The sequence below is a fragment of the Aaosphaeria arxii genome (assembly GCF_010015735.1).
Source record: "Aaosphaeria arxii CBS 175.79 unplaced genomic scaffold BU24scaffold_2, whole genome shotgun sequence".
Taxonomy (NCBI): Eukaryota; Fungi; Ascomycota; class Dothideomycetes; order Pleosporales; genus Aaosphaeria; species Aaosphaeria arxii.
In genome coordinates, this window is record NW_022983475.1 from 1,928,804 (window position 1) to 1,956,793 (window position 27,990).

Here is a 27,990-nt window from a genome sequence, read left to right on the forward strand (position 1 = left end):
GGCTTCAGAGTCTGTTGATGTAAGGAAAATGTTGCGATCAAATATGGATATAGTTGAGATTGTAGGTCCTTGGAGATGTTAAATAATATTGTGAAAAGGCATATCGTGGTCCCGAAGAATTTTTCTAGGACATGTGGTTCCCTTCTGGCGTGACCTTTCCGCCCAGTAGACGTAATGCTAAGAAGTTCTCTGCTGCACTTGCCTATCAAATTGAGATAGGTTTTTTGCCCATTGTAAATCGTCCTCCGATTGAGATCCGGTTTGAGGCGGATTGTGGGGTAGCCCCGCGTTTTTGCTTCTTCGTTCAGCTGATGCGTGCGGCTACCGTCGCATCTTGGCCTATCCGGTGTAGCTTTCCTATTCTGATGATATCTACGTACAATGCTATCTGAACTCTGAACACCGAGACTTTGCTCGAGACCTACACTTGCTAGTACCGCAGACTGTGATGGCAATCTTAAGCCATATACCCATAGATAATTCGGCGACCTATCTCTGGTGTTGCCACTGATGTGTTCACAAAGTTGAGCCGACGAGTTATAGGATTTTACTACAAAATGTTCCTTTGCCCGGATCAATGATCAAATTATCTATCGTGGAAACTATGATGAAACTAACTCTGCGTAACCAAAAATCTGGAGATATTGTTGCGTCGAGTCGAGCGCCGTACACAAGCCCATACGATAACAGCTTTTCCTCTGTTTGATCCACTCCGTCGAATGCGCCCAAACATTTCTGGCCAGTTTCTTTTCGAACTTCGCTACTATCATTCACAATCCCACCTCTGCGTCGACTTCCCTCATACCTTGTGTTTCATGTCCCCTTCAGGTATCTGCCATAAGGTCAACGGCTTTGGATAGTTAGTTATCAATTCACTATCCGATAGACATGCACGTGATATGCAATACTACCTCTGGTAGCTAGTACTACTAGTATATATCGAGTAAAGCCGCAGCATTTACCTTCCAAAAACGAGACAGGAAAGTCTCCCCTATCAAGCGATGCCTTATGCGGCATGGCTTCGGCGTTTCTCCAGTTCCGATGGCGGACGACTTCCCCAACATCAATGATCTAGAGGGCTCTGCAGAGTGGAAGCTGCTCTTCCATATTCCTATATCTTCGTACCCACCCCACGGGTCTCAATTACTTTCCTTTTCATCCCCCTGGCTAGCGGTGACCCCATAATCGGCTTGCATCGACTCCACCACAGCTGGGAGTAACCGTCATGCCCCCACAATGCTCCCCATACCTGCATCGATACATCCGCCTTGCTGAGCATCACCTGGTGAGATCCTAAACAGTCACTTGCCTACATTTTCCAAACTGCAAGCCTTCTCATGGCACCTCCTCGCCGGGATTCAATGATGGCCAACACGACTAAGGCCTCGGGTGGACGTAGCCGTTCATTTGGTGGATGTGTAACGGTAATACTTGTTGAGCATGATGATAAATTGCACCATTTACTAATTGCTGACAGTGCCGCAATCGTCACATGAAGTGTGACGAAACGCGTCCATCTTGCTTGATATGCAGTCAGGCTGGATTCACCTGCGGTGGTTACGAAAAGAACATATTCTTCAATCTGGGAGATAGTTCAAGCGATGGCGCCACACGGTTCCGGCGGCCTGTGCTCACTGAAAAGGAACGGCAAAGCATGAGTGGATGGTTAACGACTACTGTACCGCCAAGACTGGCCATGCATACTTTGGCTCTCATTGACGAGCAATGTGAAGAGAGCCCTGAGACCGAGGAAATCCAAATTAGTCGCGGACCTTTTGGAGCTTTCAGAGTGGTTGCGCCACAGCCAATTCAAGCCGACACCTCCTTTGCCGACGAATGTGGGGCGGCTGAGAGTGAACAAGACTTTACAATCCTCGTTGACAGCCTTCCTACACCCCCGGAGCTTGAGTTCGAGAACGAAGAATATCCGGTTCCACCCGATCTTGCGGTAACCCCTAGGACACAGAACCTGTTCGACACTTACCTTGACTCATCCACATCGGCCCTTTCGTCTATGATGATGGACCCTTGGGGCCTTGCTCTCGGGTCCGATAGAATAGAGGAACTCTTAGATGATGCTGAGCTTGATACATCTACAAGTCTAGCCGAATTCTTACCTCAAACCACTACCGCTCCGATTCAACTAGATTCGTCTTTCGATTGCCAGATCCCTACTTTACCCCATGAAGGAGCACTTTCTTACGGATTCGGCAACACTGTTCCACAAGATGCAGTCTTTCTGCTCAAGTACTACTCCACTACTTTCCTAAAACTACTAACCCCATTATGTCACAGTAAAACTCCATGGCATGTCCTATTTGTTCCTCACTCAAAGGGCTGTCTTGCTGCCCTGACCCTCGGTGAAGATATCGACAGCGCCAGCTTGTGTGCTTTCCAAGGGACCTTGGCCATTAGTGCCTTCAGTCTTGGTCGTACTTCGCAATCCTCGATGTGGATTGAGCAAGCAAAATCATACAAATCGCAAGCCCGCGAGAGCGCTCGATTGATGTTGGCTAAAGCGTACGACGTTCCTAAAGCCGCCAAGTACAAATCGATTTTGATTGCTCTTCTCACAATGGTCCAATTGGCCATGATGTCGGGCGATAGCGAACAGATTGATTGTTACTTACTGGAGACCGAGAAATTTATCCGTTTGAAGGGCCTAAATCGAAAGAAGTCTCGAAAAGTACGCTTACTACACCATTGCTACGTATTTGAACGAATGTTCCATGAGAGCATCTTTGTCAGCGGGATCAATGGTGCCCATCGACGTCACGTCTACAAGACTATACAGTCGAGTGCCGCTGCGAGGTACAGTCTCGACAGTATATCTTTCTATTCAGAAACCTGGATAAATCTTGACGAGGGCATGCGCAGAATAAAGGGCAAGGTGGAAGGAGAAAATGATCTACATCTCGAATTTCCCGGTGTATGGAACTCCACGCTCTATCCTGAGATCTTTGGCACATCCGAAATCTACATGACGATGCTGTCAATGACGATCCGCCTCGGACAGCAAAAAGACATGGGGGAAAAGGAAGGCTCTTTATCTCTGAAAGAGTTTCTACGTCGTGCAAAATCACTAGAGACCTGCATCCACCAACTGAAAACACTAAATCATACCAAAAACCAGTCAACGACCAATCAGCCGAACATGGAAGAGATTCTACAGGCGATGCAACACGCATTGCTTATTTACTTCTACAGAAGAATCTACGATATGGACGGTGCTTTGCTGCAACAATCTGTAGTCAGTGTTCATGACTGTCTAATGCGATTCGGCACATTGGATTCGGAGGTAGCATTTGGCTCCGCTAGGCTGATATGGCCTGCTTTCATAGCCGCATGCGAGGCTGAAGATCCATCTGTCCAGAGGTCCTTCCTCCAATGGTTCGAGGACTCCGCTACATCAAGCGGGATGCGGTCGTTTGAACACATGAAGTCAAGGCTGGAGTGGATATGGCAGCAAAAGGCCACAGCCAATGGGACCAGTGTGTCTTGGTTGGAATTGATGCAGGGAGAGGTGCAGATTATACATGCAGACTAGAGCTGTTTCTACAACTCTCTGTTCTTCCACACCTAAACCTCTTTATATGGATTGACTTGCGTTTTGGATTTCATGATGATATTAGCGATTTTGATAGCGAAACGAACCCTTTCATTTCCAGGACGGAAACAGACCATATAACTACTACTATTATTATACCCTCACCATCATGAAAACTACCACTCATGTGAATTTTTGAAGTGTTGGTATTGCTATTACTGCTTCAAAATGACCATTGACTATGCTCATCTCATCTCGATCCACCAAACTTTTAAGACATCAACATTCATCAACATCCAAGTACATAAGAAACCTTAGATCACAATTTCATAGATTGACTATCAAGGAAGCGTTAGTAATCCGATAACGGGCTCCTTACAACCTACCCCGGGGAGCCGCTCAACGAAAGAGGAAAGCCTACCCATCTAAACCCGAGCATCGTCCGGTAATCTTAGGGCTAGGCAAGTCCTTCCTTTCCAATGGAGGATCTAGTTTGAACATGCGGGGTAACAGTTAGGATATTATTTGGAGGGGCAATGTTTACCAAACAGTAGGGACTTTCTTTTAAATTCCATAGGTCGACTATATAGTGCTTTGATCCTGATTGAGTAGACTTATTACATGTTTCCCTGCAACTGAACACAAAGTACGATTAATAGCATCTCAAAGCACATTCAACCAGAACCTCAAGTCGTCTCTACCATAATACCTATCAAAAGGGAACCTAAATATCATCACAATTAGAAAACATACAATGTCTTCATTCAAAGGCAAAGTCGTAAGTTTTTTCATCTACCACACCCTCCGGACACTACAGAACTAATGCATCACCAGGTTGCCATAACAGGCGCAGCATCCGGTATGGGCCTCGCCACAGCAAAGCTCCTCGCGTCAAAAGGCGCTCTGATCTCCCTCGCCGACATCAACGAAGCCAACCTGAAGACCGCTATCGCTTCACTCCCCTCGAGCGACCAGCATATCTACACTGTCGTCGATGTGCGGAACAGCGGACAAGTAAACGCGTGGATCGAGGGTACAGTTAAGAAGTATGGAAAACTTGATGGCGCGGTCAATATGGCAGGCGTGATTGCAAAGGCGACACCCGTGAAGGAGGTGACGGATGCGGATTGGGATTTCTCGTTTAGTGTGAATACAAAGGGTGTTTTTAATTGTTTGAGGGCACAGTTGAATGCTATGACTGATGGTGGGAGCATAGTAAGTCTCCTTGCTATCGCCATTTTGATTACCATTGGACATGTGAGCTGACGAGGTGCTCAGGTTTCTGCAGCGAGCGTATTCGGACAATTCGGAGCACCTGGTAATGCAGCTTACTGCGCGAGTAAAGCGGCTGTCATTGGGTTATCGAGAACGGCAGCAAAGGAAAATCAGAAGATCCGTGTCAACTGTGTGGCACCAGGTGAGAATTCCCGAAATTTTATCTCCTAAAATTTGTCGCTGATTTCTTAGGATCTGTTAATACACCGATGTCTCAGGGTGAGGATCCTGAGGATGTGAAACGTGGTCTCCAGGTGACGGCGCAAAAGAGGAGGGCAGAGCCAATTGAGATCGCCAATGTTATTTCCTTCCTTTTGAGCGACGAGGCTTCCTTTGTGACTGGAGCCGTATATAATGTAGACGGCGGGTGGGTATGTTAGGGGGCCTGTAATCTTAGATCGCGGAAGTCAAATGAAACAGTAAATCAAAGAAGTTATCAAGCACGAAATTTCTCCGATAGGAAACCATATAATATTGGGTATTTAGTTACTTCCACCATGTGTTTTACAGCTACGATGTCCGAACCATCTATCTATGTCATGGTGACCTTGGGTGGTGTAGTGATCACACCGGTCAACATGATAGCATCGTCAACCATGTTGTTCAATTGGTCGAATTGACCCTGTAGCCACAAATCAAGAACAGCCTGATCCTGACTGACAAAGCTCTTCCTAGCTGGTGGCAAGACCTTCGTGCACTCCTTCAGGTCGTTGATATTGTTGACTCCCAAGAGCGAGAGACGAGTGTACGATGTCGAGTAATCTGCATTCCAATGGCCCTGTCCGTTGATGAAAGCCTGCCACTCGCTCTTCGTCCGAGAGTCCTTCGAGAGGTTGATATCACTCTGAAACTTCAAGACACGAGGTGGCGCCGCGGTCGTTGTCTCGCCATAGAACGCGACATCCCAGATTCCAGGTGTGGAGTCTTGCGGATCGCCATCACGGGCCTTGTCGACGAAGTGTTGTTGAGATGTAGAATGAGCGCCCACAAGAGCGACGAGGTCATGCGCGTCAATCGTCTTATCTGCGAAGAGCTTGATGAGCTTATCGGCTGAGTCGGTCTCTCCTGGCAAGAGACCTGTAGGCCCGGCTTTGGCATTGTCCTTGCGACCAACGAATGAGCGAATTCGTGGTCCTAGCGGACATACAACGGTAGCAATGTTGGCACCCATTTGGATCAGATCAGCCATGCTGACACCATACTTGTTGTACTTGTTATACAATTGCTTGGTGTAGTCTGCGATGTCCTTCAGGCCATTGTTGTCCGCCCTGTCCAGCTCGTTGGTGAGAAGAATGCTGCCATCAGCGCCGCCGTAAGTTGAGGTTTTCGACCAGACACCAGCATCATGGAAGCCAAGACGGACGGCCCCACGAGCAAACTTGGTGCAACGTCCTGATGTGCCATTGAATTTGGCAGTCATTTCATATGATATCCACTTCCATACGCAGCAGAGATCAGCCTTGCAAGCAGCACTATCAACAGTGCCCGGAGGAATCGATGTGTCAATGACACTAGACTCCGCAGACTTGGACTCAAGCAAAATGGCTTTGATGTCCTTGCCTATTGCGGTGAGTTGACTATCTTTGAGTGTTTTCAAGTCGCCAATCAGTTCTTTGGAGTTTCGGCGTTCAATTTGCGCCGCGGCTCTACGAATATCTCTCATAGAGTCGCCCATGCCTGGGTGGGCGAGGGTGAATGGCAATAAGGACAAGAGGACATAACTGCTAAAGGAAGACAACTTCATATTGGGCGAGTAATTGCCGTAGCGAAGAATGAAGAAGCTCTGAATTGCAACTCGCACGAACAATGAGCGATGAGTGACTGTTTTCCGAGAAAATGGGAACCTCTGTTCGAGCAGCATCAGGTGGTACTTATACATTTGAACTGGTGCTTCATCTCCTCATGTCCTTGCGCTCTAGCCGTGATGAGTTTGCCATAATTCTGTAAGCTTGCGAGATTCTAGTGACTGTCGAGAGGCCAGTGAATAGATTAATACGAATGTCTGGAAGATATTCCAGAGGCCTCGACTGTCCAGCAATGTACGATTGTAGTCTGCCAGACATTTCTTCCCGGGCATCCGCCTCAAAACTGTTCGGCGAGCTCGACCTGTACTTAGGCTCTGCTGCCAAGAACTGAAGGATGATAGAAGCTGACACCGGGAGCGTGCAATACGACGCTGTTCATTGGGCCAGAGGTCTCGCCTGGTAAATTGGTGAACGATTCGAGGCAGGGACTAGACAATACGATATGCGGGTTTTGCCTGGCGTAGGTACTAGAATATGTACCGTATATTGCTCCTGCAGCTGGATCATTATTCTGAAGGGTCGGTCGGAGGAAATTTACCTCAAACAGCTGACAGACATTGACGGAAGGTCATGGCCATTTATCGCGTGGAAATAGTGAAGGACTCTTGCTGAACTCGGGGACATAACCATTGTTGTTTCTCGATTCAAATCCAAGTTGGCCTGTTAGTGGTGAGGTCTTCGTGATGGCTAGCTGAGTGGAAACCGACAACAATTGGTTTAAATAGGTAGAGATCGACGATGGGCAAACCTTATCATGCTTCAGTAATGGAACATAATAGCCAGACCTACCGTGTACAGGAATAGTATATTCACAGGCGATTCTTGCAATCCCGATGGGAATGATTGTGGCAACTATTATTAGATGAGCGTGGGATGATGCGCTGGTCGATGCGTCCAAGATCGGTTCCTGTAATATCAAGCCGTCATTCGTACAGCAGAGTACATTTTAGGCCCTCAGCCTCAGTAACGCTTGTACCTTGCGTGAGAGACGGAGGAAGGAGCCGCTGCGGCTAAGGAAGATCAGCCGTGAAAATCACACGGCGCGATGATTCGATCACATAGGGATAAGCTCCACATTCGACGATGAATGGTGGACACCAAGATCAGTCTAGGTTTTTTTACCTTGATCCTATACCGACGGGTGTGTCATGAGGTACATCTAGGTGTTGATGCACTGTGGTGTCGAATACGAATCGAACGTCTCATTTAGCCGGATAACAGAGAAGCTTCGAAATTTGCGCTCAGAAATGCAGCAGCATCAACCTGGTTCGAGATGCCGGGCTTGTGGCTCCGGCGCCTGGAACCTGGGTTCCATGCAAGTAAGACCTGGGCGGTGGGATTGCAATGGTAAAGTCGAAGGACTTATCCAGGATGCAACAATTGGATACTTCGTACCTGACCAGGTTAGAAAATGGTGTCAGAAGTTTTCTAGACACAATGAAAGCTTGGCTAGCCATTGACTTTGAGCCCAATGAATGCCGGGAGAGAACATATTATAGTACAAATTGCGCCCATTTCGTCCCAAAAGGGTAGAGTGCGGATTGCAGAATAAGATGGGAAACACCTAGAGATGTACACTGATGCGCACAATGCCCTCGTACAAATAAGAGTGTGAATCGCATCGCGAATTTGTATTTCTTTTGTACTAAATGTCCATTTTGAAACCAGTGAAGTAGCGGGTGGTATCAAGGGTATTAATTGAAGTACATGTGGATAATGTCGTGCAACACGGTCATATTGTCGGCGCGGAAAAACCAGCGGAAGCGACCTCGTAAGACAACATGTTGAAGTATTCACTTCCTGATGCAATGATCTCACTGGGTAGACCCCGGGCCTCACCGAGGTGTTCAGTTTTGGAATGATTTTGCAAGAATTCCCATTGGTGTAGTCCAACAACGGTCCTAGCGAGCCGTTTTCGGTTGCTCTATTGGGGGAAATGGAGAATCAATTCGGACTGATGTCGAAACAGTAGTATAAAATTGGTATTATGCAGATGGAGCATCGCCGTACACATAGCTATTGTAATGTTACATCAAGAGTCTCCGCCCCGAAGCCAAGATGCCTTGATCGGACGGGTTCATACCTTTTTCTCACAACCACTCGCGTGGCACGGCTCTTTCTGACCAACTCCTCTCGCTCTCCCAAGCCAGCCAATCCGACCTTGTAGTTGGCAACAAGCCCATTTGGTTGACCTTCCAGATTCCCAATCCCAACATCAATATGTTCATCAGGACGTAAACAAGCTTGACACCAAGGAGGCGACCTGATGTGCCAGGAGTTTCGAAAGGAGCAAAAGTGCGTTGTAGGCCGATGACAGCCATGACGGGTGTCTTGAACAGAGTGAAGACCATGAAGATGGAGAAAATCTGGAGGGTATTTCCCGTCATGTACATTCCTAAATTATTCCGTCAGTAAGCTGAAACCGCTTATCTAGACAGCCTTGAGATGGCGCGTACCAATAGCATTCATCGGTAGTTGCTTCGCTGGGGCAATTGCCAACTCCCAGGCCTTCTTCATCTTCAACGTGTCCATCTCTTCTGGTGAGGGAGGTTGTCTAGTGGCTTGTTTCGATGCTTGCGATCGCTGCTTTGCGCTTAAAGGAGCGGTGAACCCTGGCGGGTCAGGAATCGATGCATTCTTGGAGCTGGCTGGAGGTGGGGAGTTAAGGTCGAGGACCCATTGCGGCGGCGGCGGAGGTGCTGAGGCCATGTCGGCGGCGCTTTGAAGCTGGCTAGATGGTGTAGAAGAACCAATTTATGTCGATAGAACCTAATGCGCGAGGCAAATGACCAGATGGTACGGTGCTATTGCAATATTATATCGAGAGGTGTCGTTGATGTCGATGAATGAGTTCGTCCACATGGGCTCCACTTTCCTCCCGCAAAGGGTCGGCTTGGCGCCAGCACGTGCCATCCGCCGCAACGCCGCGCGCGCTCGGGGGTTCTCTGAGATGTCTCAAAAACTTACAATTCGACATTGACAACACTCGAGTACTGATCTCTCCGTACGGCCATCCATCCTGCCAGACTCGCACCACGATATGCGACCCTCGATGCTCGCTGCTTGAAGGAACCCCTCGCCCAATCAATTCGCCGGATAACGAGACGAGATAGCTGTAAAGGAGGGGGCGGCTAAGACCTGTCAAGGAGAGGGGAGCTGCTGTGCACATGCACACCGGAACGGCGCACGCCTTGCACACGAGATAGACAGCCACTATGAGCACGAGTGGCCAAGATGCGAAGCTCTTCGCAAGGGTATGTCAGTTCTCTATGCCCCCCATCTACATACAACGGCGTCCGCAGCAGTGGAAAATCGATATAGACCTTCCACACCAGAGCCACCAGGGCTGCTGATCTTGTAATCTTGTCTATTGGTGGAGGACACTATACTATCGTACATGTCTTACGGATGCACTCGAGCTATGCCGCCATGTTCATACCCTATGCATTCGAGAGCCAACGCTTACACTATTTCCGAACACCACAGGGCAAAGTAGCGGAACTTCGGCTGGAGCTGAACAGTGGTGGGAAGAAGGACAAGACCCTTGCGGCAAAGAAGACGGCGCTGAAGAAGATCGTTGCGAACATGACCATGAGCAACAATGATATGGTGGCACTATTTCCAGACGTCGTGGGCTGCATGCCTCTGCCGAGTTTGGAGATCAAGAAGATGTAGGTGGTATGCCCATGGTGATGGAGTTGTAGACTGACTGGCTGTAGGTGTTTCTTGTACTTGGTCAACTATGCGAGGGTAAAGCCCGACATTGCCCTGAAGGCGTTACCGATCATCCAGCAGGATATGCAGGCCAGCAACCCACTGGTACGAGCACTGGCACTTCGAACAATGTCATATGTGCACGTCCGCGAATACGTCGAAGCTACGATCCCTCACGTCAGAGACTTGCTCAAGGACAACGACCCGTATGTCCGCAAGACGGCTGCATTCTGCGTTGCGAAGCTCTACGACCATGACAGGCAACTCGTGGAGCGATCAAACCTCATTGACGTTCTAAACAACATGTTGAGGGATGAGAACCCTACAGTTGTGTCGAGTGCGTTGGCTGGGCTGATGGACATCTGGGAGCGCAGCGACAACATCAGGCTGACGATCGACTACGCCAGCGCGTCTAAGATCGTCCAGATCCTCCCGGACTGCTCGGAATGGGGCCAGACATACATCCTCGAGGCCATGATGAACTACGTCCCACAAGATACCCAAGAATCCGCATTGCTTGCCGAGCGGATATCGCCTCGCCTTTCCCATTCAAACTCTGCCGTCGTTTTGACGTGCATCCGCGTAATATTATACCTCATGAACTACATCGACGACCAAAAAGTAATCAAATCACTGTGTAATAAGCTCTCGCCGCCGCTGGTGACGCTCCTCTCCAAGGGACCGGAGATCCAGTACCTGGCGCTGCGAAACGCACTGCTCATCCTCCAGAGGCGGCCAGAGGTCCTACGGAACGACATCCGGGTCTTCTTCTGCAAATACAACGACCCTATCTACGTGAAGGTCACGAAGCTCGAACTGATCTTCATGCTGGCTACGGAGAAGAACATCAAGGAAGTATTGACCGAGTTGGCTGAGTAAGTTACCTTCCATTTTGTCAGAATGCCCAACAATGATACTAACAACCCCATCCCCAGATACGCCACGGAAATCGACGTAGACTTCGTCCGCAAATCCGTCCGCGCCATCGGCAAACTCGCCATCAAGATACCGCCCTCCTCCCAACTCTGCATCTCGACCCTCCTCTCGCTCGTCGCCACCAAAGTCTCCTACATCGTCCAGGAAGCCACGGTCGTAATCCGCAACATCTTCCGCAAGTTCCCGAACCAATACGAATCCATCATCTCCACCCTCTGCGAGAACCTCGACTCGCTCGACGAGCCCGAAGCCAAAGCCGCCATGATCTGGGTGATCGGGCAATACGCGGACCGCATCGACGACTCGGACGTCCTCCTCGACGACTTCCTCGACACCTTCCGCGAAGAAACCCACGAAGTGCAACTCGCCCTCCTCACCGCGACCGTCAAACTCTTCATCCAGCGCCCCACGAAAGGCTCCCCCCTCGTCCTCAAAGTCCTCAAGTGGGCCACGGAGGAAACAGACAACCCGGACCTCCGCGACCGCGGCTTCATGTACTGGCGTCTCCTGTCCTCCTCCCCAGACATCGCGAAGGCGATAGTAATGGGCGCCAAACCCGCCATCACGGCCGAAGAATCCGAGAAACTCGACCCGGGCACGCTGGAGGAAATGTGCCTCAACGTCGGCACCCTCGCGACCGTGTACCTCAAGCCCGTCAACCAGGTCTTCCGGTCCGCCCGCCCCAGGAAGTTGCAGGACTCCCCCGCCCTCCAGCGCCACGAACTGCCCACCGTCGTCGCCGCCCACCAGGCGCGTCAGCGCGCCGCGGCTGAGCGCTCGAAACTCGATACCGTGTCTAACGGCTCCGGCTACGCCGCGCCGCAACTCAGCCCGACGTTCAACGGCAACGGAAATGGCAGCGGCACGCCGACGAATCTCGCCGCGGCGGTGAATGACGCAGACGCGTATTTCGCGGGCGTGGGCAGGCAGAGCAGCTTCGGAGGTAGTCCGATTGCGGCGGCTGGTGGCGGACAGGGACATTGGGTGGTTAATCAGAATGCGCCGCAGCAGAGCTTGATGAGTCCGACGGGGTTGGATGGGACGCAGGATCTCTTGCTCTAGGGGACGGAGCTCATTCCTTTTTGGTGCTTGTGTTGGTTTCTTGGGGAGGGGGTTTGGAACGTTGGATGTTTGGATACATATATATTGATTGACGTGTTGAAGCAAGTCTGGAGCAGTAGTGAGGATGAGGTGGTTTTTGAGGTTGGATGTTTGTCGTTGTTGTCGCTCTAGGATACGAGTAGCGTAGCGTAGCCAGGGGAGTGCGGGCGTATGTACATGTGCTCGTTGTGTAATCTTACCCTTTTACCCTTTTTTTTCTGAATGCGTTTTCAAGATATCACAATGTAGTTGGGTGCTTTTTCGGCCGTTATAATGCATTCACCATTCACCAGTCATGCGATCAACATCAATGTGGAGTATAGTAGAGTGAACGGAAGTGTAGATGACGGATGGTAATTTTGAAAAGGAAAAAAACCCCCATGCTAACCTGAAGAAGGAGTACATGGACCACACCAAAGCTCATACTATGATACTGCAATGATTGCGAGCTCTGAAGCAGCTCGATCTTCCTACTCCCAGTATCAGTGGTATAATCGCAGAAAACAAGCTGGGAGCCAGAGCTGAGACAAGACTTTAAGCAAAGGACAAAACACAACCCCTTCAGGATGCAAATCACGCAAAAACCAACCAAAAGGCAAGAACTACGTCAGGACCCTTCCATGCAAACCATTCCAAAGAGCTAACTGAAAAAGGCCTCGCTACTCGAGACCATTGAGATAAAGAAACCATCCCACAAGCCATCCTTCCAGAAGTCGTGAATAATGCTCGCTGCCAGAACACCGATCTCTTGGTCCCAGACCTGGATCTTTAATAGGGGCAGTTCTCGAGACATTCCTCGATGGTTTCACAGTTCTCGCAAGGTTGAGGATGATCGTATTCGTGAATAAGAAATTCAGTGGTCTCCTGTAAGAGATTGCTGACAGCCAATTCCCGGGCGGCAGCTCCATCACGCAAGAGAGGACCTAAGAGAAGAGGAGAGAGTAAGTAAGGAAATTGCACAATGATTATGCGTGTCTCTGACGAAGACACGGGACGATGTATCTCAAAGGGTGGTGTTCCAACGATCCAGGGAACGACAGGCGGATTGGTGGAGGGAGAGTAGAGGATATTTCAAGGCTGACAGTTGCAATATGCTATTTCTGTGATGGACAGATCCAATGCACAGAATTGAGCTTCACTCTGCAACTACAGCTTACTCATCGGCAAGCAGAGGGGCACGCTCACGATCCTCCGAAACAATCTCTCCACGCTTGAAGGGGCTGGATCGACCAGAGGCTACGGCAAGCGAGAGAAGGAAGAGCAGGCCACCGATGGTGAAAGCAAAGATCCACTGGAGTTGGAGGACGGGGATCGTGGTGAGGAACTGGCCGACTGCGGTTGCTGCAAGATTCATTAGCACCCCACCCAATATATAACCAAGAGAGAAGAGAGTCGTAGTTTACTTACCGAAAGAGAGATAGGAGAGCTCAAATCCAATGGTGTAGTCCTTGAATGCGGCAAGGAAGAAGGTGCCGTAGGCGAGGTATCCCCAGATGAAGATGTTGCCGACGATCCTCTCAGGAAGGCGGTTGTTGAAGGCCGCACGAGCGCCAACCCAGTACAGAGCAACAAAGTTCCATGCCAATGGGCCGCTGACGGTTCCGATGTGAATGAGCCTGGGGGTGGTGGAGTGGCGGAAGTAGGTGATGCTCAAGTTGAAGAAGTTGATGATGAGCAACAACTCGGCGAGCCAGAAGTGGGAGCGGACCCAGAGATGGATGAAGCCGAAGAGAAGGAGGTTGTTGGCAATGTAGTGGGCGCCAATGTTGGCAGCAGCGTTTACGTAGACGGTGTTGGAGGAGTAGAGAGACCAGGCGTAGACGAGCTGGAGGATGAAGAGAACAATCCAGTAGATGCTGACCATGATGCTATTCAAGGCGAAGGGGGTGGGCCTGTTCTGACCCCAGATGGTGCGCCATGGGTGGTGACCTTCGTGCGGGGTGTTGAAATTGTAGTAGAAGGCGGTGACCAAGAGGAGCAGGTAGGAGATCAGTGTGGTGATCTTGAGGAGGAGGATGGACTGGCCAGTATGCTCCTCACGACGGGCGAATGGGTTGTCTGCCAGAGGCATGTTAGGGTGGAGAGTTCTAGGTGATTGTTGTATTTGATTGAAAGGTACTTACAGCGACTGGGAGCTGCACCTTCAGGCATGTTGGCGGATTGACGATTGTTTGGGTATGGATATGGATATGAGTGTTTGTAGTCGTGTTTATGGTTGTGATGTGTGGCGTGAGTGTTGGTGTAGCGGGACCAAAGCTGATGACGTCTGGCAGGGCGATGGAGGAAGAGAGAAGGCGGGAGTGGGCACAGGAGGGGTTTTATTGTCCGTGCAAGAGGAAGAGGAAGGTACGAGGTATGTATCTAGTAGGCTGCAGGTGGGCAGTTTGGAGGAAGGAGAAGTCCAAAAATAGGGAAAGAGCAGCAGAGCAGGTAAACAGGTCTCAAAGGGAAGTTACTGGGAGAAGCTGGTAACAAGTTGGGAGCAGCAGCCTCACTGAGTACGTAACCTGTGTCAGACCACGGGCGTTTTGTATGCGGAGAAATATTGGATGAGCGAGGAATAGGGTTAGAGTAGGTTAAGCACGGTAAAAGGTAGAAGGAGAGGAAGGAGAGCAATAGTGAGGTGGGAGTTTCTTGTTAATGAATTCGTTGGTGGCTATGCTGACCGGACAATGTCTCGAAACACGCACGTCTTTTTCGTCGTCTGATGCAGGCGAGTATTGGGCGAGCAAGTCCAGAAAGGCATCCGCCAACATCACCAACATAAACAAGTAAACGATACCAATAACCCAGCTGTAGTCTCCAAACCAGCAATGATATCCCCCTTCCTCCTCTCTCCCTCTCCATCTCCCCTCCAATAACCCCAACATCCCATCCCTCCAACATCAAACAAGAGGGGGAATAAACCGATTAACCAATTTCTACGTCATCCCATGTCTTGGCGAAATCCCATCTTTTTCCATCGCCATTTTGCATGGTCACGGTCCCCCATTTCACGAACTGGCACAATTGTCAAACCATCCCTAAACAAGTTAGCCACCCTTCCACATTAAGGGGTCCAAGCTCCCCCTCCCTCCCCCCCCCCCGCATTGCAGACAAGCATCCCTGCTATGGACTAATCATTGGGGGAGGTACTACACACACACACACACACACACATACAGTGATGAGGTACTTTGATCATCAGCGTTGGAGAGTCACGTACAAGAAGGATATCGAAACGATCTTCACACTGTCGCTCGAAGTAAAATCCGGTGAAGCGTGCGTGTGTGTTCGGGAGACTGTAACTGCGTACATGCAAGATCGCCTCGTCATTTCCCCCCGCATAATGCGTGTGCGACATTGCTACATACTTACCAGTGCTCCCACCCCATACAAGACGTAGTTACATAGTCTGTACTCCGTACTCTGTACCTAACTATGTACAGTACCAATGTACCGCATCTTCCTGCATGCAAAACACACCTCGTGACAACACCCAACCACACCCCTTTCTCCCGCCAGCAGAGGTTCCGTCGTATGGAATCGCGCACCGCACCTCCCTGCCCTCGTAGCCGAAACGCGGGGTACGAGTTGGGGCTGCCGCATCGCGATTCACGGCGGCTGTGGCGGGGGAGCGAAGAAGTATCTACAAGTATTTATGAATTCACAGGCAGAAGCATAAAATTGGAGGTTTTGCATATGGGAATGGGTATAATATTTAGACGGTTATTGGGGGAATCAAAAAGGTATCGAGCTGCATACAAAGCAAAAACCATCTGGTCTCTTCCTCAAGGAAATAAAGTATACAAAAGGGAAGGGTCAAGAGTGTGAAGTGTGAAGGGGGAATAGAGTGACTACAATGTTGTAATGAAGAAGGGAAGTGAAGGGTAGGGTACCACTCTGTACTCGCAGGATAGAAAAAGACTCCTAACAGGCGCACTGCCGATTCGACGATCCTCACGAAACGCCAGAAAAGGAAAGGAGAAAGGTGAAGGAACAAACAGACAAACAAAACATGAGGGTATTGTGTTGCAGTGGTGGTGTAATGGTGTAGTGGTGTAGTATACTTCAAGTGTCTGTACACCATCGAAGAAAAAGGGTTCTGGGGTTGGGTCGGGTCCCAATGACCGGCCAATGGGGTTCGCTCCACGCGCTACACCTCCCCAATTGCAAAACCTCATTGCTCAATTGCTCATGTGCCGCACTACTCGTGTACTGTACAGACAGCACAAGAAAGTAGCCGCGCCATCCCCAATATCGACCCGTGCCCGAAGGACTGGCAACCTGTCTGTACTCCATGCCGAACAAGATCCTTGACCAAAGTTTCGCTAGAATTATTGCATGGTGGCACCGACGAACCTAACGCAATAGCTCTGTGCAAGCTCGTCACCACCAAGGCAAACAATCCACTACACGGGCGTATTCTCCCATATTGAGACTGTACGACCCCAACACCAAAAGTTCAGGTGGCAGTCTTCAACCACGCTTCAATAGATGGATGAATGCGAAATGGCCATTGCGGTGCTCTAGCGAGTCGGTTGAGGGGTCTCGGGAACTTCCCAGACGTCCACCTCCTCTCCCTGCTTCTTGGCCGCGTTCTGCTGTCCAGGGATATTTACTGACCCCATGTTGCCCGCACTACCGGTGTTGGGCCCAAATGGAATCGCACCTCTGGACGTAAATACCGGCAGGTCTTGCCTCCTGCTCGCGGGGGACATCGGCCGTGCGGCATTCGTGGTCGTGGTCCCGACGTCGGAATTGGGAGGCAACCACTGCAGCGGCGCTTGGGTCTCTTGCTTGTTCCTGTTCTGGATGTTGTTAACAACCGCTGCTACCCCTCCGAAGGAATGATTGTTCATGTTCACAAACTCGTGCATCGAGGCTGGTGGTGGTGGCGGAGGAGTGTCTGGCCGAGGCGGAGAGCTTACCACAGGTAGCTCTGGCGTGTTTTCTAGGAAAGATGGCTTTGGAAGCTGCTCGGGCGTGATGCTCATCTCTTGCAGTGTTGAAGGTGGATCCGGCAATCCTGCCGAGGAGCGGCGACGTTCAGCTTGCGAGGGTTGAAGAATGGTTGTGGGTTGACTAGGCAGTTGAGGCTGCGGTTGCTCCAACGGAGGACTGACGCTCTTCTCGATCTGTGGAGGTTCGGGAAAAGACGCAGGCTTTGGCGTCTCTACTTTGTTAGAAAGCATGCTTTGTGATGTCTGACCCGTTGTGACTGCAGTTGGGACTGAAGTGGCCGTCTTGAGTTCCGTAGATTGTGCTAAAGCTGCAACTGGCTTGTCACCAGCCTCGACAGGTACGGTAGACTTTGTCGTCTTTGGAGGGCGTCCAAGAGTCTTCTTAGGAGCGGCTGCTGTGGCTTTGGTGGTACTGGTGGTAGATTTCGTAGCAGTCTTGGTGGTTCGAGGTGCTGTGACTTTCTTCGCCACAGGCTTACTCGCCGCCTTCTTCTCTGCTTCCCTTTGCTTCTGACGCGCAATGTACTCTTCCTCAGTAGCCGGAAGGTTGAGCTTGATCCTCCCCATACCAGAAGTGAGCTGGTCCATATCATTCTCCTTTTCCTTGGGAGCGGCAGGCTTATTCAAGTAGTTGGATGGCACTCGAGGCACCGGGGGTGGATTCTTAGTGGTGCGGGAAGCAGCCGTGACAGTCCCTCTCGCCTTCTTCACTGGAACGCCATTTGTAGTGGGTGGTGCTGGTGTTACTGTCCTCCTTCCAGGAACAACGCTAGAGCTGCGACTGAGGCTCCTATCCTCGTTGACAGATCCAACGCTGGAAGCAATGCTCATTCGCCTTGATACCTTCCGTGTTGGAGCGGGAGGCTCAGAGGTTGCAATTGCGAAATCAGCAATGGTCCTTCGTCGATTTGCCCTTGAAGCCGCTCGCGAAGATGCCTTATCTTCGTCCGACCCAGTATTGGCATCCGTGGCGGTCGGTGGCTTTCGACCTCGTAGCTGTCGTCCTGAGGGGTCGACATGCACTGAGGCTAAGACGGGTGGTGGTTTCTCTTTCTTGACCTTGACCTCGGCCAAGTCCTCTGGCCTGTGGCTTTGTGTCTGTCTATCAGACGGTATCAGGAGTTTGCTCAGCCCATGAGCGGCAGTTGCCCAGTCGACATCTGGCGGTGGAGGCGTAGGTGCCCTAGAAGGGGAAGCGGAACTGTATTTTGTGGATACACTGCGGTAAACCTTGGCAGGATCAACCACCTTAGCTACGAACGACTGAGTTGGGGACGAGAAGTTGGGTGGCGGCCCAGTTCGTGCTGGTTTCTTCGGCATAACAGGAGCAGGATTGACCAAGTTCTCCAGCTCGTACAATCTTGACTCGTGCCACCAAGCTGGGTTGTATGACACCGGCTTCAGTTCAACGTCGACGGGCTCTTCCTTAACTTTGTCATCCGAAACCGACAATGCCGCCAGACGCTGATACATGTCCGTTGCAAGACCCCTAGAAGGCGTGCTATCTTGGAAGATCTGGCCCTCAGTAAGACCACTGATATGACTGAGTGCTCCACTGGCCAAAGCTCGGTCACTGTAACCACCCTCAAGCACCGAAATGACTCGACCATCGACACCAGTTCCATCTTCTTCAGCAATTCGGACGATATCGCGAGTGAATCGGGCGTAAAATTCTGTAGGGACGTTCACGGCGTGGCGTTGCATTCCCGAGCCCTCCCACTCACTGGCATCGAAGCCGGCAGATATGAAGATAGCAGCTTTGGGTTTGGGATGATTTGGCGAGGTCTGGAGTCGTTTGGAGTGGTGCTTTAGGTATTGCCGAACTTTATCGAGAAGTCGCATGTATTTCTCCTCGTAGATCTTCCAGAACTCTTCTACGGTGCTCCAAACCTCAAGATGGACATTCCAAATTGATTGCCCGTGAGCAGCATCCATACAAAGACTAGCTGCTTGAATCTTATCATCGTCGCCGTTCTCGCATGGGTACGAGTTGATATCGTGAATACTGAAGTATCCGATGGAGGTTTTCTTCCAGTTGGGAGTGTTCTTGTGCATGCCCTGAACCTTCTTGTTGCGCTCCCAAGTAATGGCTTGTGAGCCGTCACCGTGGTGTAGATCGAAGTCCACAATGGCAGCATGTGTGAGGCCGTGCTGGGTCATAGCATGGTCGATGCCGACATGCACGTTGTTGAGCCAACAGAACCCTGAGGGGTAATCAGCTGAACAGTGATGGCCTGGCGGTCGGACACAGACGAATGCGCGGGAAGGTCCAGTGCCCATATTGGTGCCATGAAAAACTGCATCGACAGCATCTAGTACGCCTCCTAGAGCACCTTGGAATGCATTCAAAGACTCCGGGCACAGATACAGATCCGTCTCGTGAAACTCGGGCTTTGGTGGTTGTCCCGGGATGAGAGATCCATGCTCTCTTGCCAACTCTCTTCCAGTAGTCGCAAGCTTGTGTTCCGCCCTTGCACACATCTCCTTCAGTTCCTCCATCCATTTGGTGCCATGCACGTTGGTGACGGCAGGAGACAGGAGATCGACCATCCGAGAGGTCTTGCGAATCTTGAAAGGGATGCGCTCCGGCGGCGCATGCTCGGGGTGTGGTGGGTTGGCTCCTTCAGCGTGGCGGTCGCCGAGCCAAACATATGCAGCAGAGATTCCCAGGACAATGGCGAGCATTCGCTCTGGCCTTTCCACAATCTGGCTGAGGGCACCCTTACTGGTCTTCTGTCTCGAATAACGATGTCCATAGCATTGATCATGTATGATGACGATGGTTCCCGCATTCCTAGACCCGCCGATACCCTCATGGAAAGCCAGCTCCTTCTCGAAGTATTTTTCTGCTACGTCGCAGGCTCGTAGCGGGGGTTTCTCTTCGACGGGCGGTGGAAGGGGAGATTTGACTCCAATTGGCGACGGCATACTGGGATTGTATGAAGAGCGACGTGACGGGGGCGCTCGGGGAGTACCAGGCGTATCCCCACGAAGTGAGGAACTGGAAGATTTCCTTCCCAAGGCGGGGGAGTTTGAACGATTGAGGCTCGCAGCGCTAGGGCTTCTGCATATGGAACCAGGGGTAAGTCCCGGGGAAGACGGCATGCGCCTGAGTTCAGAGGGTCTGCGGGGTGTATTTAGGCCTGGGGATTGGGGTAGCGGCGTGTTTGCGGCGGTGTTGATTGAGAGGCGATTCAGAGGTTTTGCGCGCAAGTTCGCGTCATTGTTTGTTGACTGACGCGCACTGGTTGCCACATCGTTGCTAAGGTAATTCTGTGTTTGCGAGGGGTCCTGCATGTTGGCGGTGAAAGCCGCAGTGCGGCGCGCGTGTTTGGTGGCAGTGAAAGCAATTATTTCGAAGTCTTCGGGTGGTTAGAGAGGGCAAGATGCAAAACAGTAAGGGTTCAATGAAGGAGTGAAATTGATGATAACGATGATGCGCCGGGCAACGTCCTGCCAACCCAAACAAGTCTGGTGACACGCCAAGACCCCAAATCGTCGATGCGTAGGGCTGCCGGCTGCCTCTTCCGTCACTCTAATGTCAACGCAGTAAACACTAACAAAATCAGGCTTCCCTGTGCTCTGATCCCGCCTTGTTTCAGTATCTCAAACCTGTTCTCGGTAGTCTGCCGCCGAATCAGCTGTCGTGCATAGAAGCCCCAAAAATGCAAGGCACAGAACAATTATACCAACACATGATTGGACTAATGTTCGCCACTTGGAATGTCTGCACAGGTCCATAGAGATGTCATGATGAGGACACATGCAGCTACCAGATTGTCTAGTCTCAAATCAAGAACGACTACTTTGATATCATGATTTGCATGCCAGGTCACGCTCCGTACTTTTGTATCATGTCTTCGAATGGTTTACTTTCTAAGGATCTAATTATTCTCTAATCCCAGAACAGGATTGCATTGTTTCATCATGCTTCTAACATACCCCCTTCCCATCAATCAACCATGAGATCAACACCAACACCCTTAAGTGCTGTGACCGCCCATTCGGGATACTTCTTCTTATCCCCGTGCAACGTCGCGAAAAACTCCTTTAAGAACGCCGGGTACCTATCCTCCAAGATGGCCTCTCTGGCCCTCTTCATCAGGTTCAGTTGGTAATGGACGTTATGCATGGTGAGCAGATGGGCTCCGGCGGTCTCTTTAGCGGTGACGTGGTAGATGTAGGCGCGGGTTATTCCCAGACCCCCAGCTTCCTGGGAGCGACAGCATGTGCATTGGCAGCCATCTTCGATAGGCCCAAAGTCCTCTGCGTAAACTGCGTTGCGGAGGTTGAGGACGCCGCGGGCGGTGATGGCGTTGCCGAAACGCTGGGGAGAATTAGTGGATAGAAACATGATTTTGAAGGGAAGAGAAAGCTTACTGCTGTTCTGGTCGGCCATACACAGTCGAACATGTCGGCACCAAGCGCGACGGAGACGACCAAGTCCTCAGGGTATCCCTATCTCTGTCAGCACATATCTGGATATTCAATTCATAAAGTAGCACTCACGACGCCCATAACGTAACGAGGCTTGTTCTCCGGCAGCAGTCCTGTACAAGTATCCACGACCTTACAGTACGATGTCTTCTCCTCACCTCCGGACAGCCCTCCAATGGCAATACCTGGTGTATCCCGCGCGACCATCTCAGCCGTGCATTGCCGTCGCAGATCGAGGTCCAATCCTCCCTGAATAATGCAGAATAGATTCTGCCTCTCTGGGTACTTGTGGGCTTTAATGCACCGATCTAGCCATCGTATTGAGCGTTCCATCGCTTCCGTCATTCGCGCCAGATCGGGGGAAGTCGTCGCGATAACATCGTCTAGCTGCATTATTATGTCCGAGCCGATCGAATTCTGCAAAGATATGGAATGTTCGGGCGTCAGAAGCCTTCAATTGCAATCAGCGGTACTCAATGATAAATCATGATAATACAGCACAACGTACATAGGCGATCCATCATGCGGACTCAAAAACCGCACTCCTTCTTCTGTGACCTTCGCGAGTTTTAAGAGTGACACCATCTGGAAGCTGCCGATTTGGTCAGCTACGGCTCGTTCGTCGACAAAGTTGGAGGGATCACCCACCCACCACTATCTGCGTTCGTCAGCTGGCGCGGCCTTATATGTGGGGTTCCTTTATTCCGGGCAAGCACCTGTGAGGATATTGTGTGGCCATGATTGGAACTTGTGCGCTCCGCCTATCGCATCTAATGTCGCCTGTCCTGGCTTAAGGCCCCTCCGCTGTGTTAGCAGAGGTGTTGAAAGTTGGCTGATGTGTACCTACAAGTGGTAGGTATTGTTCAGACAGAGACGACAGCTAGTCTCCTCAAGTTGTTCCGGGGTAAGACCTTTGAGCGAGGCCTGTGTCGCGACAGGCATAAAAATTGGGAGGGGTACAGGCCCATGGGGAAGCTGGAGATTTGCGGCGCGGGCTTTTGTGACCTACAGCAATTGGAATAAGTCACGGTGCGGAGATATATGATCCATTCATACGTACTGAGCATTTGCCCAAAAGCTCGAAGCTCAGAGCTGAGGGCATCGGCACTGGAGCCATGACAAGGGAAGATATGGAGGGGAATGAGTGTTGCTCGCGCGAGACATGGGATTATTCCGAAAATACAATCCTGGACCCAATCGATAAGGCCTGGTACGTGCGGCTAGCGCTGGGGATCTGTCAACTAACCACCTTCAGCCTTAGTCTACAAATCCAAGGTGTATGACACTTGTACTAGGTATGTATACCAGGCAGGTACCTAGATTTTCATAGACATATCCAACGGGACACAATGGGATCAATACAAATACCTATTCAGCGTCGCAAAAGTGTATACTGCTGAGTATCCGCCTGTTTTTCGAGAGAAGTACCACTTATATACATGCACAACATGTAGACACCATAGTCAAGGTAACCATCAAAACAGTACAAAAAGCCAAATAATTCTAGAAATTAAAAAAACTTGAAGCTCTCCTCGTGATATCTTCTAGGCCAATTCGTGATAGTTAAGAAAAAAATACAATCCTCCAAGTATATTTATATCGAGCTAACCTAGCAATAGCATTCAAGCATAAGTGTCCACCATACAACGAGGAAACAACTTCGACATCATAAAAGGACAACATTTCTTGAAGATCAAGACGCCAGACCAGCAAAACCAGCCATGATGTGCCATCTTTTTAAAACCCCGCCATATTATTGATTCATCAGGTGGAGAAGTGTGGTATTGAATTCCGCCGTACCAGCGGTACCCTGGACTTCCAACTCATGTCCTACTCTCTCGCGGTTCTCAAAGCTGCTATCCAACCCTAGGCTCTTGAATGTATCGACCACGGAGTGAGGATCAGCTGCAGTCACTTGGTATGGGCTAAGAATTACTACTCTTGTGTATGTTCTTACGTCTGAAGTTGATGTTTGGTTGTGTCGTGTGTACATACGATGGGCCACTGGAGGCTGTAAAACTTTGGTGGGGAGACGATCCTGAGGAGGTGTTGAAGTTCATGGGCGGTTGACTTAATATGAACGTTGGTGCTGGAGACGGTCCGGGCATGGTAGATTGTTGATCTGCATCATCGGGTTGGCTCTGGATATGTTCTCGACTTCATCGACGGTTGGTCTGGGTAGAATGCCCCTGCAATCGTTCGAGAAACCTCGATGCGATCTTTGTCAGAGTAGATACCCTTATTTTCCTTTTCGCACACCTGAATTCTATAGCACACGTCGACAATATCTTTGTCTCTCCAGTCCTTCTGCTCGTTGTTCATGATCCGATATATACGACCCGTACTTTCCTTGATGTGGAGCCGTGTTTCTTTGGAAAGAGTTTCTTTCCAATGACCTTTGATATCCCGCTGGCCAAATGTCTTGGTCTGCTGGTAAATGCCGACTGCCGTTGCATGATTCTCGTGGGGGAGGTTTCTGGAGCTCGATTCGGCTTGGGCGATTGTTAAGCATGTTTCGGCAAACTTGCGACGGTCAAAGACTGCATCGCTGCAAGCTTCGTCGGCAGCCTGCCTGCATAGGAAGAGAGCCCCGATTTGGCTGTCATTCAGTTTCCGTACGGCAGGACTCTTCTCTCGAATCTTTTCGACAAGCGTGACGTATGCCGAATGCTTCTTCCAGGCTGGCTATATGGTCAGTCACTATCTCGGCATCAGAATGGAGAGGCTTACATAGAACATTGTCCCCCAGATCAGGCAATTTCGATGGCACTTGCTGCTCCTCAGAGCTCGACGAATTCCCCATAGCTGTTGTGCTAGTGAGGAAGAAACAAAGGGAGTAAAAGGTCGAAAAGTTCCGGGAGCGGGTTTGGCAGGCACAAAAAGATTAGGTACATGTGATGGTAAGCTTCCAAACCGTAGAGGGATTTGGGACAATATATCTTTCCGCATCCACGACCCCGCATTGTCTGTAGACAGCATGACATCAGGTGCAGCCTCATTCCATCTGCACCTGCTGGGATCATGCGGGGGGCGCATGTGAGGCCGACGTGGTTCAAGCAGATAGGTTGATTATTCGCTACACTGGTCCCGGAGTATGTATGGCGTTGATGGTAGGAGAAATGTCAATGAATACCCAGCAACCGAGTAGGTATGTTCGTTTACCATCAGGGCGGTGCTACGTTTTCCCTTCGTAGCACAAGTCAGTTCCAAAGATGGGCTTTCAGAGTCAAGAGTAACCCAAAACAACAATTAGAATCGTAAAATATAATTGGATATTATATTGACACTATCTTATGCTCCATCATAGGAAGCAGATCGTACAAGTATGCATTTTCCCTTTCCATTGCTTCTACCCATCCTCGCCTTTTATGTCCTCTATATAGGTCTGGTGGAGCCGAGGGGACATAGGAGGAGATGCCTTGAATGATTTTGAATGAAAAAATGCAACTAGATAAACATGCAATCCGGGCAAATATTTGAGACGCCATACCGTATCAATGCGAGATGGGAAATGATGGTGCAGGAACCCTTGTAGGGGACTGTAGAGGAGTCGGAACAGGGTTACCTCAATGAGCGGAGTGATCTTCACTTGGATGACCCCACATTGATCAATCGTTCCATTGCCGAAATGCCAGTGTGAAGAGCTACTGTTGCTCGGAGTTCTCAGTGCAGTTACACGGAAGAAACAGCTCACATCTTCACCCTGAACAAGTAACGCAAGCGAACCTGGGCAACGTCGTAGGTGATGTATTCGTTGTATAGGAGGTACGCATTTGGAACCTGGGTATTCGTTGGGGGATGTCTGACATCGGGCTGAAATGGGTTGTTAGCGTAGACCTGTCAGAATGGAGAAGATGACTTACAATCTTGACGCCAGCTAGTGATTCATGGATATCCTTGCCGTCCTTCCAAACGAGGGGCGCGGTGGTTCCTTTGCCCCAGGTCGAGAAAGAACCACGAGCGATGGCATCCTCCCCAGCAGTGTATGATGAGTTTGTCAGTTCATAGAGCGGGTCGCCGAGTTCAGCCTCGCAGAGTAGAAGAAGTGCATGGCCACCAGAGTTGTATGAGCAACAATAATTTGCCGACTTAGAAGACATATCGGCCAAATAGATACCTTTCCCGAACATGTAGCCAGAGACGGGTGCCTCGGGCGGTGCAATGCGGAGACCCTGACTAAGGATACCACCGAAATTAGTTGCACGAGATCCATGCCACAAGAGACGACGGTCGCTCTTGATGTTTGAGAATTTGCTCTTCTGGAAGCGATCGAGCTCACCGTCTCGCTCGATACGGAAGATAGACTCAATCTGGTAGTTGACATGATGAGTGGAACCTCTTGTTGTCATGAGGTAATCTGCAAGCTCCTTGAACTCTGTACTGGTGGAGTCCAGCACCGACATTTCGTTGAGACCAAGACCGCGGAATTGGCGATCGAGTGCATTGATAGTTTCTCCATTCTTCAGATCCTTCTTCATGAGCTCAGCAGCCTCCTTCATGTCAGCAAGAGATTCGAGTAGCTCGATCTCTTTCTTCAAGCGTGTATTGTCGTTCAGGACTGGAGGTCGATTCCTTCCGAAGTTGTGTGGGATGAGCGAGTAGTATCTGTTGCTCAAGTCTTCAATGTCACTATGATTGGATTGTCCAGACTGCAGGAGTGCGGCTAGGTCCTTCAGATTCTGAAAGCCTCGATTGATTGTAGCTTTGCTCAGCTTTCCGAGAGGCATCTTGTTTGCATCGTAATTCAGGTCGTCCATGGCAGCGTTCATATATTGTTGGTTGAATATCAGTTGCATCAGGGATTGAACTTCTGGCGCAAGAGTAGATTCCGCGACCTTTGGCTTTTCATCATCTTCGTCTTCACCATCCTTGCCAGCAGGTCCACCTGTGCCCTCTTCATCGTCGGAATCAGGTGCATAGCTCCTCTCAACGTACGCATACTTGCCCTTCTTTGGATCGGCAGCCCTGTTGCTCCACGCAAGGCCAGACTTGTCCTTGAACTTCTTCTCGAAATTGCTCATGGCGTCATCGAGAGATCCGCTACCAAGAACGGCCTTTTGGCCGAAATCTCCAACCCGGCCCCAGCGCGTCCATGTCTTGTAGTCAAGAGAGGCAGGATGACGCAAAAGCTAGGACAGCAGGTTAGTTTGCGAGAGGTCAAGGTCAGAACGTTGCACAAACCTGGACACGATAGAACTTGTTATTGTTATGAGATGCGTTCGTCTGGTTGAGAGCTGCGTCGTAAACGACACCATCATCATCAACGTAGACTTGATAGCCGTAAAGAGTACAGCCTTCGTCAATTGGAACGACGATGTCTTTAGACTTCAGCACCGAGCCCTCGCCGAATTTGGGCTCTTCCTTGGGCGCAGCAGCTTTGGTTGTTTTGGACTTCTTGTCCGGTACGGCAGCTGGAGGAGTAGATGCAGCGCGTTTTTTACCGTTGGCATTTCCGTTGGCGTTTGCGGTAGCATTCTGGGTGCTGGAGGATATGACGTAGTCATTGGGGTCCTCCCACTTACCCGAAGCGACACAATCATTCAACCAATCAATTGAGGCGATCGGAACGCCGTGTTTCTCAGCGGCTTTGACTTTTGTCGATGATTTCTTGACATCAGCCTCGGTAGAGACGAGAACTTTTGTGTCTGAGGTGACGGCTTTGTCAACGGCGCCACCATTGGTGGTGATGGTTAATTGGATGGAAGCTTGGGTTTGGCCCGGGAAGGTGCCGCTGATTGCGATGGTCTGACCGGCGAGGGGCAGCTTCGCAGCGGCAGCTTTCCTTTTTGGTGGCATTGCTGGGTGATGGGCAACGAGCCAGGGTAATCAATGAATAAGTGATGATGACGTGAGGTGAGAGAGATGGGAGCAATTCAGAGCGAAATCGGAGGGCAGAAGTTGAGGCGATCACAGTGGATGAAATAGAGAGGGAGCGATCATATGAAGGAAGAGAAGGAGCAGGCTTCAGTGACGTATAGAACGCGATGTAAATGCGCGCGTGTATGGGTTGAGTATTTAATGACGAGAAGATGAACGGGATGAATTGGGTGAAGGTCAGGACTCAGGAGGCAACTGAGCTGAGGTTTAAGTTTGAAGCCAAAGCTGAGAGCAAGGCTAGTTGGTGCGGCACGGTGAACGCACGAAATCAGGTGACCTCTGGACGATGATTGGCAGGTGCCTGGACACGGGGGTGCTGCTGCCTGGGGCCGGTTTGGCGTGTGCCTGGGCTAGT

The 27,990-nt window shown here is 50.4% G+C and overlaps 10 protein-coding genes across 10 annotated transcripts; 3 read left to right on the forward strand and 7 right to left on the reverse strand.

Annotated features, from left to right (window-relative positions):
• Positions 1 to 1,093: 1,093 nt before the first annotated feature.
• On the forward strand, positions 1,094 to 3,697 carry BU24DRAFT_418802 (uncharacterized protein). The gene is made up of 2 exons (XM_033527056.1): positions 1,094 to 1,424; positions 1,478 to 3,697. The coding sequence occupies exons 1-2, from the start codon at positions 1,365 to 1,367 to the stop codon at positions 3,545 to 3,547; spliced, it is 2,130 nt and encodes a 709-aa protein (XP_033387541.1). The 5' UTR covers positions 1,094 to 1,364; the 3' UTR covers positions 3,548 to 3,697.
• Positions 3,698 to 4,301: 604 nt separating this feature from the next.
• BU24DRAFT_476250 (NAD(P)-binding protein) lies at positions 4,302 to 5,202 on the forward strand (the record flags this gene model as incomplete). Its single annotated transcript, XM_033532927.1, has 4 exons — positions 4,302 to 4,325; positions 4,382 to 4,762; positions 4,826 to 4,964; positions 5,015 to 5,202. The coding sequence occupies 4 exons, from the start codon at positions 4,302 to 4,304 to the stop codon at positions 5,200 to 5,202; spliced, it is 732 nt and encodes a 243-aa protein (XP_033387542.1).
• A 152-nt stretch (positions 5,203 to 5,354) lies between these two features.
• BU24DRAFT_341029 (class II peroxidase) lies at positions 5,355 to 6,566 on the reverse strand (the record flags this gene model as incomplete). Its single annotated transcript, XM_033523256.1, has 1 exon — positions 5,355 to 6,566. The coding sequence occupies one exon, from the start codon at positions 6,564 to 6,566 to the stop codon at positions 5,355 to 5,357; it is 1,212 nt and encodes a 403-aa protein (XP_033387543.1).
• Positions 6,567 to 8,717: 2,151 nt separating this feature from the next.
• On the reverse strand, positions 8,718 to 9,336 carry BU24DRAFT_458907 (uncharacterized protein; the record flags this gene model as incomplete). The annotated part of the gene is made up of 2 exons (XM_033531677.1): positions 8,718 to 9,022; positions 9,084 to 9,336. 2 exons carry the CDS (start codon positions 9,334 to 9,336, stop codon positions 8,718 to 8,720), a joined length of 558 nt encoding a protein of 185 aa, XP_033387544.1.
• A 431-nt stretch (positions 9,337 to 9,767) lies between these two features.
• Positions 9,768 to 12,645, forward strand: BU24DRAFT_439460 (Adaptor protein complex beta subunit). The gene is made up of 3 exons (XM_033530305.1): positions 9,768 to 10,298; positions 10,347 to 11,216; positions 11,277 to 12,645. The coding sequence occupies exons 1-3, from the start codon at positions 10,036 to 10,038 to the stop codon at positions 12,337 to 12,339; spliced, it is 2,196 nt and encodes a 731-aa protein (XP_033387545.1). The 5' UTR covers positions 9,768 to 10,035; the 3' UTR covers positions 12,340 to 12,645.
• A 763-nt stretch (positions 12,646 to 13,408) lies between these two features.
• Positions 13,409 to 14,741, reverse strand: BU24DRAFT_114943 (DUF1774-domain-containing protein). The gene is made up of 3 exons (XM_033520832.1): positions 14,502 to 14,741; positions 13,786 to 14,436; positions 13,409 to 13,719 (listed from the first exon to the last, which is right to left on the reverse strand). Exons 1-3 carry the CDS (start codon positions 14,527 to 14,529, stop codon positions 13,532 to 13,534), a joined length of 867 nt encoding a protein of 288 aa, XP_033387546.1. The 5' UTR covers positions 14,530 to 14,741; the 3' UTR covers positions 13,409 to 13,531.
• Positions 14,742 to 17,891: 3,150 nt separating this feature from the next.
• Positions 17,892 to 20,618, reverse strand: BU24DRAFT_340815 (Arginase/deacetylase; the record flags this gene model as incomplete). The annotated part of the gene is made up of 1 exon (XM_033523243.1): positions 17,892 to 20,618. A coding segment is annotated over one exon (2,727 nt), but the record flags the coding sequence as incomplete, so codon positions are not given.
• A 561-nt stretch (positions 20,619 to 21,179) lies between these two features.
• Positions 21,180 to 22,905, reverse strand: BU24DRAFT_489223 (queuine tRNA-ribosyltransferase). The gene is made up of 8 exons (XM_033533621.1): positions 22,819 to 22,905; positions 22,606 to 22,763; positions 22,475 to 22,557; positions 22,407 to 22,416; positions 22,267 to 22,350; positions 21,831 to 22,209; positions 21,702 to 21,779; positions 21,180 to 21,648 (listed from the first exon to the last, which is right to left on the reverse strand). The coding sequence occupies exons 1-8, from the start codon at positions 22,873 to 22,875 to the stop codon at positions 21,274 to 21,276; spliced, it is 1,224 nt and encodes a 407-aa protein (XP_033387548.1). The 5' UTR covers positions 22,876 to 22,905; the 3' UTR covers positions 21,180 to 21,273.
• Positions 22,906 to 23,885: 980 nt separating this feature from the next.
• On the reverse strand, positions 23,886 to 24,714 carry BU24DRAFT_476255 (uncharacterized protein; the record flags this gene model as incomplete). The annotated part of the gene is made up of 2 exons (XM_033532928.1): positions 24,489 to 24,714; positions 23,886 to 24,439 (listed from the first exon to the last, which is right to left on the reverse strand). The coding sequence occupies exons 1-2, from the start codon at positions 24,559 to 24,561 to the stop codon at positions 23,886 to 23,888; spliced, it is 627 nt and encodes a 208-aa protein (XP_033387549.1). The 5' UTR covers positions 24,562 to 24,714.
• Positions 24,715 to 25,025: 311 nt separating this feature from the next.
• BU24DRAFT_439463 (PARP-domain-containing protein) lies at positions 25,026 to 27,838 on the reverse strand. Its single transcript, XM_033530306.1, has 3 exons — positions 26,940 to 27,838; positions 25,622 to 26,887; positions 25,026 to 25,571 (listed from the first exon to the last, which is right to left on the reverse strand). Exons 1-3 carry the CDS (start codon positions 27,552 to 27,554, stop codon positions 25,449 to 25,451), a joined length of 2,004 nt encoding a protein of 667 aa, XP_033387550.1. The 5' UTR covers positions 27,555 to 27,838; the 3' UTR covers positions 25,026 to 25,448.
• Positions 27,839 to 27,990: the final 152 nt, after the last annotated feature.

Bases quoted from the DNA above. Each gene is read 5' to 3' on its own strand.
- BU24DRAFT_418802 (XM_033527056.1), top strand. From the start codon at position 1,365: ATGGCCAACACGACTAAGGCCTCGGGTGGACGTAGCCGTTCATTTGGT. The intron at 1,425-1,477 runs GTAATACTTGTT...AATTGCTGACAG, and splicing joins CATTTGGTGGATGTGTAACG to TGCCGCAATCGTCACATGAA.
- BU24DRAFT_439460 (XM_033530305.1), top strand. From the start codon at position 10,036: ATGCACTCGAGCTATGCCGCCATGTTCATACCCTATGCATTCGAGAGC. The intron at 10,299-10,346 runs GTAGGTGGTATG...GACTGGCTGTAG, and splicing joins AGTTTGGAGATCAAGAAGAT to GTGTTTCTTGTACTTGGTCA. The intron at 11,217-11,276 runs GTAAGTTACCTT...CCCCATCCCCAG, and splicing joins GTATTGACCGAGTTGGCTGA to ATACGCCACGGAAATCGACG.
- BU24DRAFT_114943 (XM_033520832.1), bottom strand. From the start codon at position 14,529: ATGCCTGAAGGTGCAGCTCCCAGTCGCT. The intron at 14,437-14,501 runs GTAAGTACCTTT...TGCCTCTGGCAG, and splicing joins AGGTGCAGCTCCCAGTCGCT to ACAACCCATTCGCCCGTCGT. The intron at 13,720-13,785 runs GTAAGTAAACTA...TGAATCTTGCAG, and splicing joins GCTCTCCTATCTCTCTTTCG to CAACCGCAGTCGGCCAGTTC.
- BU24DRAFT_489223 (XM_033533621.1), bottom strand. From the start codon at position 22,875: ATGGCTCCAGTGCCGATGCCCTCAGCTCTGAGCTTCGAGCTTTTGGGC. The intron at 22,558-22,605 runs GTAGGTACACAT...AACACAGCGGAG, and splicing joins CTGAACAATACCTACCACTT to GGGCCTTAAGCCAGGACAGG. The intron at 21,780-21,830 runs GTGAGTGCTACT...TGACAGAGATAG, and splicing joins CTCGTTACGTTATGGGCGTC to GGATACCCTGAGGACTTGGT.
- BU24DRAFT_439463 (XM_033530306.1), bottom strand. From the start codon at position 27,554: ATGCCACCAAAAAGGAAAGCTGCCGCTGCGAAGCTGCCCCTCGCCGGT. The intron at 26,888-26,939 runs GTTTGTGCAACG...CTGCTGTCCTAG, and splicing joins ACAAGTTCTATCGTGTCCAG to CTTTTGCGTCATCCTGCCTC. The intron at 25,572-25,621 runs GTAAGTCATCTT...AACCCATTTCAG, and splicing joins CACTAGCTGGCGTCAAGATT to CCCGATGTCAGACATCCCCC.